Genomic DNA, 13,733 nt, shown 5'->3' on the forward strand with positions numbered 1-13,733 from the left:
TATCACTATAACGCCTCAGAGGAAGGTGCCGCTGCGCTAACCAATGAAGCCTTGAATCCATCATAACCGCATGTCGCCCATCAACAACTGAATGACCCTTGCCTTAGCAGATGTAACCAGAAAACTGGGACCTCTTTGAAACAACATAGTGATAGTCAAGGCTAGCTGCAACAGGACAATTCAACTGTCAGTAACAACAAGTATAGACATACATAGACAATCTTCACTACAGCATGACTTCCGGTATCAATCATCTGTGCAAGGAAATGACGACCCTTGAATTCGAGGTATACTGCCATAGTAGTTGTAGAGCTCGACCACCTAAAATTAAACACGCCCTTCTCCAGCACCTCCACGACTGCTCTGTTCTCTGCTTTCCACGCACCACAAAGCCCAAAGTGGAGGTACGAGGAGCACTGTAATAGTCTCAGATGTCAGTCAAAGTAGAAATCCCGCCTTACTGGATGTCTGCTGCCAGATGATGAGATTTCTGTTTTCACCACAAATCACCTAAATGATTTAGGGAAAAATCCCAATAAGATCATTGTGAAAAAGTTTGGTCTGTCTTTCATTGCCGTACAATCACGGAAAGAAGAAAATAAGACTAGACCGTGCAAAGTAAAAGGTTAAGAAAGAGTCTCAAAATCTCCTGGTATGAGGGGCGTACTAATAGTGTTAGACCCTAAATCAGGTAGAAAGTTGATAGGTGAAGGTTTTCAGTTCCGGTTCAGAGTTCGACATGACACCTGCTTGACCACAGAATCTTCATTCATTACTGCCCATATTTTCGGAGGCTGAAATTCCCTAAAAACAGGACCCACTGCAATTGCCTCTTAAATAAATAGGTGCAAGGGGCTATGACGTGTCTGTAGATTGTACACGGCGTGTACCTCATTTCTAGAAGGCGTTCACTGAAGTGCTGTAATTCAGTGAGGTCTCACAACAGCATGTGGCACCCTACATAACAACGAATCAAATAAAAACATGAAAGTACCTGGTGTTGCAGTTATTTTAATATAAATCAGTTTTTTGACATCACCAAGCACAGGGCCCTATTGCTCCCTAGTAAGGAGAGGTCATCTGTTCCCTCATGGATAACCTTCTCGCTGCTCAGGTCTCCACGGGCTGGCAATCAGGAGATTACAGCGCTCATTGATTTCTGACAGCGGCCTAGGACACTGCACAGCCACACAGCAGTATATCATGCATGCTAATGAGAGCTCCATGTCTGGATGGATTTTGTATGCACATTTTGGATCCTGCTGGAGAGGTTCTCTTTCCCTGTTCCAGGGGCCTCTAACATAGGTTCAGCAGGACCAGGTCCATGAAAGACCTTCAGGCTCTCCACACCTGCATTCAGAGAAACTTAATGGAATTTACTTGCATAGTCACTGGATATCTTGACCATCTGGCTTGGATCTGACCCTCCTGGACCTACACTGGATGACTCTGCTCTACTTTTACGCTCAAAGCTGCATTGCTTTCCAGGTAGATTTGCGCTATATAGATACCCATAGGTAGAAACATCTGTGCAAAATAACTCCTAGTGTACTCAGTTAGTTCTGCAAAATGGTGAAGAGCTGCTGGCGGAAGACATTTTCCAGTCTGCCTGGTGTGTTTTTATACGTTTTGAACTGAACAATGCAAGAGTGTATGTCAGACGTCAATTAAGGTATCCCAGTTGTATTTACACTCAGGCTAGAAGGTTGTACACTGCTCAGCGTGCCACAAAATGGGCACTAACCCCAGACAGTAAGGACACTCCCATCACAGTCCCCATGTTACTTACACTCAGGCCAGAAGGTCGTACGGGCTAGAAGGTCAGACACTGTTAGACTTACCCAGTGCAGGCCTTTGCTAAATGGCGCCCTGGCCGTTGGCAGAGATACATTTGGCACCCTCGCTGATGGTAGTGAATTGAATGAGGCAGCAGGGGGTCCCTTTTGTGTTCACTGGTGAGTACAGAGCCTGAATACAAAAAAACCCGGAACTCCCCCAGCCCACCTACATCACCGATAGCTTAGCTGCCTCGTGCAGATGATGGTTTTGTTGATGTGAGTCAGCATGGGTCAGAAGATGAAGGGAGGGCAAGGAAGGGGGCTAAAGGGGCGTTAAAAACATTGCCCGCCATATGATAATGAAGGACTAAAACCGCTTTGAACTGGCAAATAAGACAAAAACGAACAGGCAAGGACAATGCAGGAGCAAGCTGAGAAGGGCGCGGCTGTTGGCATAACCTTAATAAAAACAGCTCCATTCGCCCCTCAGAATATTGGCGCCCTGGGCCTGGGCCCATCTCACCCATGCTAACGGCCCACCTCACCCATGTGAAGGCCGGCCCTGGACCTGCCACAAAATGACAGTCCCTAAGCATTGGTTGTTGGGCCTGTCATCCGAAGCCTAGTTGCAACCGCTGCCGCGTGCCTCCTAGCACCTGGATGTTGTCTCTAACAACACCCCTCCAGCAGTCTACTAAGAGTTCACATCGGCAGAGCGCTGCAAAACCCACCCTTCTCCCCCACTAAATTACGTGACAGCGCCCTTGCTCTACTCATTTGTAAAGTCCGTATTCCGCACACGCAGGAGGTGCCATCTGGTTCCATTGGTGCATACGTTAGTAAATGCCGCAGTGTTCGCGGTGCGCTGCGCACAGTAATTCGTGGTCCCTACACACCCCTGACCTACTAACCGCTGACAGGTAAGAGGGTCCCGGCTGGTCACATTACAGGATGCGGCATGATCGTGTTACATGAGTGAGCCTCGATCAGATGACGACACAATCTGGAGACCCTTGCCTCCCTCCCATTGGCCAGACATCAGGTTGGCGTGAGCTTGAATTATGCAAGACGTGTTATTTCTGCAACGCGCTCTGCAGATGCACTCCCTGCCCGGTCACCGCGCCAGGGACACATCCCGACACCGCGGTCACCGGGTGTCAGCAACAGACACAAACACCCACGGCCCAGGAGAAACATCTGCATGACCTGAGGAGATTACTCTTCCCAACGAAAAAGGCCCAACCAGGAAGATTCGTACAGGAGCGAAGAAAAGGAATCTCCCTCACACGCCCACACCCTCGAAGGGTTGGTCCCCATCGGGGCAATACTAAATACAGATGTATTGAAAGTAAATAATTCAGAACCTTATTTCAAATACATGGTAAGCACCTTGACACTTGGTGATGTTACTACAGCATTTTTTGATCCATCACATTCTAAACACCCTAGGGGCATCGGTCGCATGCGATTGGTCTGTTTTAGGTCAGGTTGTTGCAGTAGAACTTTCACATAGTGACTGGCCTGGGCTCTCCGCGCGCCCACCCACACTCGCGCGCACAGACGGGGCTGGAAACGGTGATGATGCAGCGTGCATCAGCAGAAGAGAGGCTGCTATGGATGCGAACCGCGGAGAGTACTCATTTCATCAATTTAAGGGAAACGTTAATATGACTTATTAGAGCAGCGCGACGAATGTACAAATGTGCTAGAGGTATATATCTGTCTTTAGATAGCTACTACCGTTAGTGCAGAAGGTGCACTGGCACCGGGGCTAAAGACACGCGAGGAGCCCTCTATTATAGCTGATTGTTACGACCTATATCAAGAGGGAAGCTGGGCGCATATTACTCATTTGCATTAGGGTCTACGGAACCCTTACTACGCCTCTCTGTAGGTAGGGTGCGTATATATATATATATATATACACACACACACAAACGGACATATAGGTATATATATAGCTACACATATAGATGGTCCCAAACATATGTGTGTGTGTGTATATATATATATATATATATATATATATATATATATGTTTTATATATAAGCATATATGTGTGTGCGCGTGTCCATTTTTATAGGTTGATCTATATATATATACATATACACGCATATATACGTGCGTGTGAGCTTGTTTGTATACGCAGATTCAGATGTATACAGCTATAGAGCTAAACATTCAAATGTATAGTTATAATTACACCTACATATATATTTAAATTAAAAAAAATAGAAATCCAAGAGGCTGCATTTTACATCTTGCACGTGAGATTCCCTAGGGTAAAAGCACATTAATTGCAAAAGCGTGTGCCGGCGCAGGTGCTGCTGCGGGACGGACAGGCGCGGACGTTACCTTCAGTCACATAGCTGTGGTCTCGCAGAAAGCCGTGGTTAATGTTTCGCGTGTCCTCGCCCATTTACAGCAGGATTACTCAGCATGCCTCTCCGCAGCGGACGGGTGGAATCGGCAGAGGTCGTCCGAAGAGCACCATCCATGCTCCCGCTGCCTAGCACGGGCGGAGAGGGCACCGGGAGGCTGAGCACAGCATCATGAAGGCGGCCGCGGAGGAGGAAAGAAAGGCAGGCTCCAGTCTGCTAACAATGCATCAGTTCTCGGGGATGGCGCTTCTGCTCAGTGTCAGCCCGTGTGTCCGTAGGCAGGGAGCACAGCGCGCAGTGTACTCAGCCCCTCTTGGCTCCCGACGCTGGTGGTTGCTGGGGTCCTGTGGCGACCAGGGACGCGGCGAGGAGCTCACTGCAGCAAAAGGAGTCGGGCTGAGCTGTTGTTGCCGCCGCCGCTGTCATATGCTTCTGCTGCATCAAGAACAGGCCCCGCCCAGGCCGCCTCCCGCGAGCCAACCACACCGGATCAGCATGCAGGCACGCAGAGAATGGCACTGCAGGCCATTTACAAGGAGCTCGGGCCGAATCACCGGGATGGGCAAGGGAAAGTTCACCTCAGATTAACACAGGCGTGCTAAACGGATGTGGTATAACGGACAGAGCCGCTGACTTTGGCGCCAGGGAACTAGGTTCGAGTTACGGCGTTGGCTCAACATTCTGTGATTCTGGGCAAATTACACCTGTGCCTATCCCCCCTCCCCGCCGCCCCCCCCCCCCCAAAAAAATGTATCCTTGTGCAACGTAATTGGTGCTCATGTAAACCCCTCCAATACCTTCAGTGGTGTTCGTGCTGTATAAAACAGCCCCCCAAAATAATTATATATGTCTATATATGTGTGTGTGTGTGTATATATATATATATATATATATATATATATATATATATATATATATATATATATATATATATATATATATATATATATATATATTTTCACTGAAAAAAACCATAGGTTTCAGGGGCATTATAGTTAGCTGGACATTTCACTCGTACAAAACCATAGATATGTCCCCGTTGTAGTTCATTTAGCTAACTATAACTGGCGCGCCCGCAATTCACTGCTGATGACGTCACATATTACATCCTTCTTGACATGGTCAGTGGCATCATTCATGACATCACTGATGACATCTCAAATGACATCATTCAGTGAATGTGTGTCTTTCTGAAAATTAAATATTTTTGACATGTATATCTCAAGGTCGATGTAAGAATAAATGGGTAAATAAGTGTCTAAATGGATGTTTTTTTTGTAAAATTGATTGTATAACTGACTGATTAAGTGTATCTAAGTGAATACATGGGTAAGCAAGTAATGTTTAAATATGTAAATATCTGCATCAGTCTCTCACTTTGTGTATAAGTGGCTGCATGGGTTGGTGAGTAGCTACATCAGTGTCTATATGGGTTATTATTCGTTGTTTTTATGAGTTTCAGTATGAGTGTCTGTATGGTTCGGTGGGGGGTATTACTTAGTGCATAGATGCATGAATGAGTGACTCACTGTTTATATGTGTTGAAGACAGCATGTGTGCAGAACTGTGTGGGTGGATGAGTGTGTGTATGAATGTGTTAGTGAGTGAATAACTGTGTCAATAGTGTCTTTATTAGTAACTACATATGTTTTAAACTAGTATATGTGAGTATTGATGTATATAAGTGAGTATATGTGAGAGTGAGAGATTGGAAGAGTTCCTGTATAAATAAGTATGTGTTTCTATAAGTGATTGTTTAAAAGAGTAAGTATGTGTACGTTTCTGTAGAAGTAAGTGTAGTGATGTGTGTATAAATATATATGCAAGAAAATGGATGTTTGATTCTTTATTAGCACAAGTGACTATGTGTGTGAGTAACTATGAATGAGTGGCAGTGTGTAACAGGATGTATAGGTGTATGAGTACATATGATGAGTGAGTACATGTATGAGTGACTACATAGAACTGTTGGTGAATGAGTGTATGTGTATGTAGAGCTTAGAATTACTGAATAGGTTGTTGTAACTGGTATTGCTATGTCCATTTTTTGAAAATTTTAGTTTCTATTTTTGAACGTGTGTATCAAAGGTTGTATTAGGGCGAGAGGAGGTCTGCCACTCTATCACAAGGATGATGTCATCAGTGATGTCATTTGAGATGTCACCAGTGATGTCATGAGTGATGTCACTGACCATGTCATCAGTGATGTAATATGTGAAGTCATCAGCAGTGCATTGCGGGCGCGCAATTATAGTCAGCTGGACTAACTATAATGGGAGAATTTCTATGGTTTTGTAGAGCGAAATGTCCAGCTAACTATAACGCCCCTGAAACATATGTTTTTTTCAGTGAATTTCAAAGGTTTTTTAAATGCTAATTTCTAACTATGCCTACAGAGATAGGACATGTGAAAAAGAAGAAAAAACACACAGAAAGAAAAAAAAATGCAGAAAGAAGCAACAGAAGTCAACAAAGACGAAGAAAAGTACAGGAAGAAGGAAAACGTGCAGAAAGAACAAACAGAAGAGCAGAAAGAAGCCTTGTTGCAAAATCATCCTGTACCCGCAACTTTTTCAGACGGGTGCTGGTGGTAACTGACTCTGACTAACCAGTCCTAGAGCCAGTGCTATGTTAAAAGACACTTAGAATACAGTGAAAACACCTACATACACTAGGGAACACTATGCGTTGGGGTCTCCCTGTGATTAGCATGACCTCCTCTGTAAGCCCCTTATATATAGTAGGGCAGGGGGATTAAAACTACCTCTTAGAAAGCGCCACAGGGAGTGTTTGCACACATCACCTCAGACCCAGTCCCCTCCCTTCACCACTGTGTAAACACTCCCTGTGGCCATTTTAAGTTGGGAGATTAAGTCCCCTTGAATCCTGAGGGTCCCTAGAGTCCAACTAGCCCACTAGGTACCTCCAGGAAGCGCCACAGAGCTGCATTGCTGAGAGATGTGAAAAGGGCTATGGCCTAGTCCACCTCTCTACAAATCAGCGCAGTGGCGCTTACTGGAAGCACTTAGTGAGCTAGCTGTCCCCCAGGGGCCCCCAGGATTGAAGGAGAATTATTTCCACAACCTAAAATGCGCCACAGGGCGTGTTTGCACACGTCACCTCAGTCCCCGTCCCCTCCCTTCACCACTGTGTAAACACGTCCTGTGGCAATTTCAACTTGGAAGATTAAGTTCATTTGAATCCTGAGGGTCCCTAGGGTCCAACTAGCCCACTAGGTACCTCCAGTAAGCACCACACAGCTGCGTTGCAGAGAGATGTACAATGTGGAACAGCCTGGACCACTTCTCTGCAACGCAGCGCAGTAGCACTTACTGGAGGCACCTGGTAGGCTAGTTAGCCCCCAGGGTCACTCAGGATTGAAGGGGAATTATTTTCCCAACTTAAAACGCGCCGTAGGGAGTGTTTGCACACGTCACCCCAGGTCCCATCCCCTCCCTTCGCCACTGTGTTAACATGCCATGTGACCGTTTTAATTTGGGAGATTAATTCCCCTTGATTCCTGAGGGTCCCTAGGGGGAAATTAGCCCAGTAGGTACGCCCAGTAAGCGCCATTGCAGAGAGGTGTAAAAAGGGGCACAGCCTGCACGACCTCTCTGCAACATAGCGCATTGACACTCACTGGAAGCACCTGGTGGGCTAGTTGGCCCCCAGGGTCCCTCATGAATGAAGGGGAATTATTTCCCCAACTTAAAACGCGCCACAGGGCGTGTTTGCACACGTCATCTCAGGGCCTGTCCCCTCCCTTCACCACTGTGTAAACGCGTCGTGTTGCCATTCTAAGTTGAGAGATTAAGTCCCCTTGAATCCTAAGGTTCCTACGGTAAAACTAGCCCACTAGGTACCTCAAGTAAGCACCACAGAGCTGTGTTGCAGAGAGGTATAAAAAGTGGCGTTGCCTCTGAACACCTGTCTGCAACGCAGCTCCCTGGCGCATACTGGAGGTACCTCTTGGGCTAGTTGGCCCTCAGGGACCCTCAGTATTGAAAGAGAATTAATTCCCCAACTTACAACTCGCCACCGGGTTCGTTTGCACAATGGTGAAGGGAGGGGATGGGGCCTGAGGTGACATGTCCGCAAACACGCTCTGTGGCGTGTTTAAAGTTGGAAAATTAATTTCTCTTCAATCCTGAGAGCCCCTGGGGGCCAACAAGCCCACCAGGTACCTCCATTATGTGCCAGAGAGCTGCGTTGCAGAGAGGTGTTCATAGGCCACGTCTCATTTTTCCAACACTCTGCAACGCGGCTCCATGGTGCTTACTGGAGGTACCTGGTGGGCTAGTTGGCCCCAGGGACTCTCAGGTATGAAGAGAAATTAATTCCCCAACTTAAACCGTGCCACAGGGTGTGTTTGCACACATGTCAACTCAGGCCCCCCCTCCCTTCACCACTATGCAAACGTGCCCCGTGGGGCATTTTAAGTTGGGGGATTAACTCCCCTTGAATCCTGGGGATCCCTGGGGTGAAACTAGCCCACCAGCTACCTCCACTACGCGCCACAGTGCTGCTTTGCAGAGAGGTGTAAAAAGGGGCATGGCCTCAGAACACCTCTCTGCAACGCAGCCCCCTGGCGCATACTGGAGGTTCCTGGTAGGCTAGTTGTCCCCCAGGGACCTCCAGTATTCAAGGGGAATTCGTTCCCCATCTGCAAACGCGCCAGGGGGCATGTTTGCAGAGTGCTGAAAGGACGGGGTGTGGCCTCCGGCGCAATGACGGTCTTTTTTTCCTTCTTTTTTTAGGTCGAGCTATTATATAGCTCTGACATATAGTAGGGGAAACAAACTCTTGAACAAGGGCGGATTACGTCCAGTTCATCTGGTGCACTTGTGTGAGACGCGCGTGCACAAACCCATCAGCCTCGCTCCCATTTGCTCCCCGAGCCAGGCATCTGAAGCTTCCCCAGTTCCCTCCCACCCTTCCGACTTCAGGCATTCAAGCATGAAGCTTCCTCAGCGCGCGCTCGGCCACCTTTAATTACCCCAACATTCCTCCCTCGTGTTTCTTGCGTGTTTCTTGTTTTAGAAGGAGGCTGTGTAGCCCCCCTTCTTTTTCTAATTTTTTGACCCTGGGGATCCCATCCCCCAGGGCCTGCTCCCTAATTCTTTTTAAAAAATACCCAAAATTCAGGAAGGGGGCTGCGTGGCCCCCTCCCGTGGCCATAATCGGCCCCGGGGACCCCATCCCCCGGGGCCGGCCTTTGTATTTCTTTTTAATTTTGAGGAGAGGGGCCGCGTGGCCCCCTTCCCAGGCAACTTGTAGCCCCAGGGACCCCATCACCCGGGGCTGGCCTTCTCTGTTGGAGACCGGGAGTGTCTCCAATCCCCATACGGTCCCGCCGCCTCCCCGCCTCCTGCAGGAGCCGGCATTGCTTTTTCACACGGGGAGCTGCTAAGATGCAGATCCCCGTGTGGAGAAGCAATTGTCTTTGGTTTTTGGAAGAGAGGGCAGGTTTCCTGCTTTCTCTTCCAAAAACCAAAGCAGTTTGCTATGGCAGGGCGGGAGCCACGAAGCTCCCGGCCTGCCTTAGCAAACAGCAGTTTCCCGGGGGTGGGCACCAAGGGACACTGCAGGAGCTGGCCCTGGCGGTCCCCAAGGCCATCGAGGGCTCCAGGAGGGGGGCGTGCGTCCCCCCTCCCGCCATGTACAAAGCCCCAGGGGGTGGTGGTCCCCGGGGCTTGGGGGTCCGTCACGAACCCCCCAAGTTTTTTTATTTAGTGCCCCGGGGAGGTGGCAGTCCCCGGGGCATGTGGGGGGGTTAAAGCCCCCCAACACAGGTTTTTTTAAGTTAAAATTATAGAAGCCCTGGGGGTGGCGGCCCCCAGGGCTGCGAGGGGGCTGTGAGCCCCCCGCAAATGTGTTTGAAAAGCCACAGGGGGTGGCGGTCCCCGGGGCTTGAGGGGCCTTTGAGCCCCCACCCACTCTTTTTTGAAGCCCCGGGGGTGGTGGTCCCCGGGGATGGGGGGGCTGTAAGCCCCCCCACATATATTGAAAAAGCCCGGGGGTGTTTGTCCCTGGGGCTTGGGGGGGCCTTGAGCCCCCCAACCATTTATGTTAGATGCCCCGGTGGGGGCAGTTCCCGGGGCTGGGGGGCTATGAGCCCCCATATTGTATTGAAGCCCCGGGGAATGGCGGTCCCCAGAGCCCCTTTGGGCCCCCACCCAATATTAACAATGCCCCCGGGATTTGGCCCACCCCGGGGCTGAATATGAACGAAGCGCGGGAGCCTGCGCTTTGTTTTTTATCAGCAGGATCCACGCACCCTGCACGGATTTTGCAGATTTAAAAAAAAAAGGAACATTTATTTGGCCCTGGGGGTCGTTGTGGGACCCCCTAAGCAGGCCTAGGGGTCAGGGTGTTTCTACCCTGCCCCCTTTTCATGTTTTTTTCTCTGCTTTCTTGTGCCTCGGTTCTACCGAGGCACAAGATGGCTGCCAACACTTCCTGGTTTGGAGTGTTGACAGCCAATTAGCCAGACCCCCCAGGATATAGCGGCATGGATTAGCAAATTTAGCGGCACAAAAATGGAAATTTAGTGGCACAAATATGGAAATTTTGCGGCAATTTTGTGGCATTTTATTTGGCCCTTTTACCTACAACAGACATACATATCTTCGTTTTTTGAGTTATTTAACAACATGAAGCTATGTATATTTGGTTTATTTACAATGTAGACACTTTGTTTGGCTTCAAGGCTACATATAGGACATAAACATGTTAATGAATAAATGCCCCAAAAGCAATGCCCCCCAGGGCCTGCAACACACTGGGCACGCAGCGGGCTCACCAAGAAACATTTGTAAAAAACGCATTTGGCACTAGTCAAGCACATTGCAGTCCCCGGTTTTATCTCCCTGACCCCCCTCCCCCATGCCGTCTGCCTCAGACCTCCCTTGGAGCTCGCGGTTGAAATGAATTTTGCTCCATGCTCTGCTCATGTGTCACTTGAAACACTGAGCCCAGCACTGGGCAATTAAGTATACCATTGCTCTACTAGCTGAACTGTAAACTGCTCTTGGTGGCCTGATCCCGGAAGTGAGGGTTTGATATTCATCACGTGACCAGTTATTGGCTGATCAAAAACATTTGAGTTTTAGGGCTTTCATTTTCCACCATAAGCGCGACGCCCACTTATCCTTTTCCTTTGAAAGGGCATATAGCCACTCACGCAAACTCATGCACCCATCAGCAACCGATGTCTCCGATGAGGTGTTCTTCAGACACAGAGGAGGTCTTTGCAGTAAGTAAGTATGTATGTGTACTGTATTCCTCCCGCCAGCTTCCTTATTGGGCCTGTCTTTTAATATTGGTAGCCTGTCTCTTGAAGGGATACGTGAAGAAGTGTCACACATTGGCTCTTACCACCCCTCCCTCTGCTGAGTGCTGCATTAAAAACTCAAAGTTACTAGTTGGGACGCCGGTTCTCCCTTATGGTCTCAGTAGGATTTTAAATTTAAGAAGGTAAATGAAGGGACACTCTGATTGAGTGGAATCACCTGGAGCCGCCTGGAATGAAGGAGTGCTATGGGTTTGCAATTTCACTACTTTTTGGTTATTCACATTTTTAAACGTGGATCCAAGTTAAAGAAAGTGATGATTTCTTGTTGATGGTCCAAAAGTAGTATGCCTTGTCTCATGCATTTCCATGATTTTCGGATTGGGCCCTTTTGACCTTTTTTTTATTTGACAGAGTTTTATATAGCGCAAACTTGACCTGAATCGGGTATCAGATCGCTTTACATAGCACCAGTTGCATTACATGAGAACACATTCATTTTTGTTAGGCACAGGGAGATTAAGTGATTTGCCCAGAATCACAGGATGTTCAGCTTAGTTGCCGAGACTCTAACCCAGTTCCCCAGATTCGAGGCTGACCGCCCTACCCATTAGGCCAACTCCTCTCCCAAGTTTACCCATTTTAGGAGGGGCAACAATATCTAGAGAGTCGCTCACGGATTCCTGATACCTTGCGACCGCTTGGTGAGTATCAGCGACCTTCTTCAGGTCTTGAGATGGAAAACAAGCCCAGGCTAATTGAACCAATTCACTTCTAAGAAGAGACAATAGTTGCTTCTAAGTCGACAAGAAACTAGAATAATTCAGAAAAGAAATTTCAAAATGAATAAGATAATGGTCTGTCCAAAAAAGAGGTACAGGTGGATCCATCCTGATTTGATTGAAATAAATTAAATATTAGATCTAGCGCGTTGCCTGGCACATGTGTCAGACCACACTCCATCTGTGTCCCTTAAACTGTACCCAAATCTGACAGCAACTGGAGGAATTCTGTGTCTTGGACATTCTCCCAATGATAATTGAAATCCATCAGCATTAGGACATTATTGGCCTCTATAATATAAGGAGAAAGCAGATCTAACAGGAGTAAATTCAAATCTTCCCTGAATCCAAGTCTCCTTCCAGATAGTAGGCTTGGGTGAATCCACTTTACACAAAAATATCTCCAACTGTTTGGGGATATGTGAGCCAAAGTTATAGATGTTAAGTGTTTTTTAGAAGGCTTCCCCCTCTCCCCCTAGCCCTACCTTCTCTGTCCAATTTAATCAGCTTATAGTGATTAGGAATGGCCCGCTTCCTTACCGGTACTCTCCACTACTCAGAGACCAGGTCTTCCCCGATACAGTCCTGATTTTAAGAGGTGGTTATTGCATGGTATAGTGAATTGTTGTAACTTGCTTGTATATACATAGGATGTGATGTCATGACTCAATCCCTTTTCTACTTCCACATTGGAATGACAGCCATGTTGGGAGGATTTTTTTGTATTTCAGTAAGGGAACACGCTCTGCGGGACGGAGATAGAATCTCGCAGGTAAGGACTGTAGCAGTGTCATATAGCTACTTCTTTTCTATATCTTGTGTTAAGTTAGCATAGGCTTATTACATGTTTAAACGCCATTTTTCTTTGGCTTTAGTTTGCACACGGCACATACTTGTTATTATAGCTTTCAACCTAGAAGCGCGATGTGATTTATTTGAGAATAATATGTTATTGCTCTGATATCAGTTTTGCTTGGTACACTGTCTGCACAGTGAGTGCTGAAACCTCTAAGAATTACTCGACACAAGGTTGTTGTGAGGTCTGATCTTCGCACCACCTTAGACATAACACAAATACAGTTGCTGCCAACATCGGGCTCTAAGCGGGTTTAAGATAGAGTTACTGGGAATGCAAAGACACACTTGATGATGCTTCGCATGCAGAGAGCTGGTGGAAGATGATGTGATCCTCTGCCACTGAGATTTTGAGGTATGGGCCCGCTCTGCTAAAACCCAAAAGAGACCTTCATAGATATAATATACTATGCTAAATAGAGAGGGTGAGAAATAGGGATTGTTAATTCCTATTCATTTCAGCATTTTAATATGCTATCACCGTTTGCTTACTATGGACTAGTAACTATGCTGATAACTTTGATTCTTATAATATGTTTGCTTGTATTATATAAGATACTGCGTTTGAGAACCCTGCATTAGTAAATAAATATTTCAAATATGCACGTGTCCTCTTTTACTCCAAGTTCTGGTTTGAAATGATTA

At 47.3% G+C, this 13,733-nt stretch overlaps 1 protein-coding gene across 3 annotated transcripts in view; it reads right to left on the minus strand.

Moving 5' to 3' along the window:
- Window positions 1-4,607, minus strand: part of PPP2R2C (protein phosphatase 2 regulatory subunit Bgamma) — a 516,687-nt gene extending 512,080 nt beyond the window's left edge. For 2 of the 3 annotated variants that reach the window (XR_015309779.1, XM_086964112.1), the window contains exon 1: window positions 4,135-4,602. Coding sequence is in view for 2 of the 3 variants with exons in the window: in XM_086964112.1 (XP_086820238.1) it covers window positions 4,135-4,198 (64 nt within the window). In the remaining variant the exon portion in view is untranslated. Of the gene's footprint in view, window positions 1-4,134 lie in introns of all 3 variants that reach the window. The other variant, XM_086964113.1, reaches the window with a different exon arrangement.
- Window positions 4,608-13,733: the final 9,126 nt, after the last annotated feature.

This window comes from Lissotriton vulgaris, chromosome 3_2 (genome assembly GCF_964263255.1).
Source record: "Lissotriton vulgaris chromosome 3_2, aLisVul1.2, whole genome shotgun sequence".
In the NCBI taxonomy this organism is placed as follows: Eukaryota; Metazoa; Chordata; class Amphibia; order Caudata; family Salamandridae; genus Lissotriton; species Lissotriton vulgaris.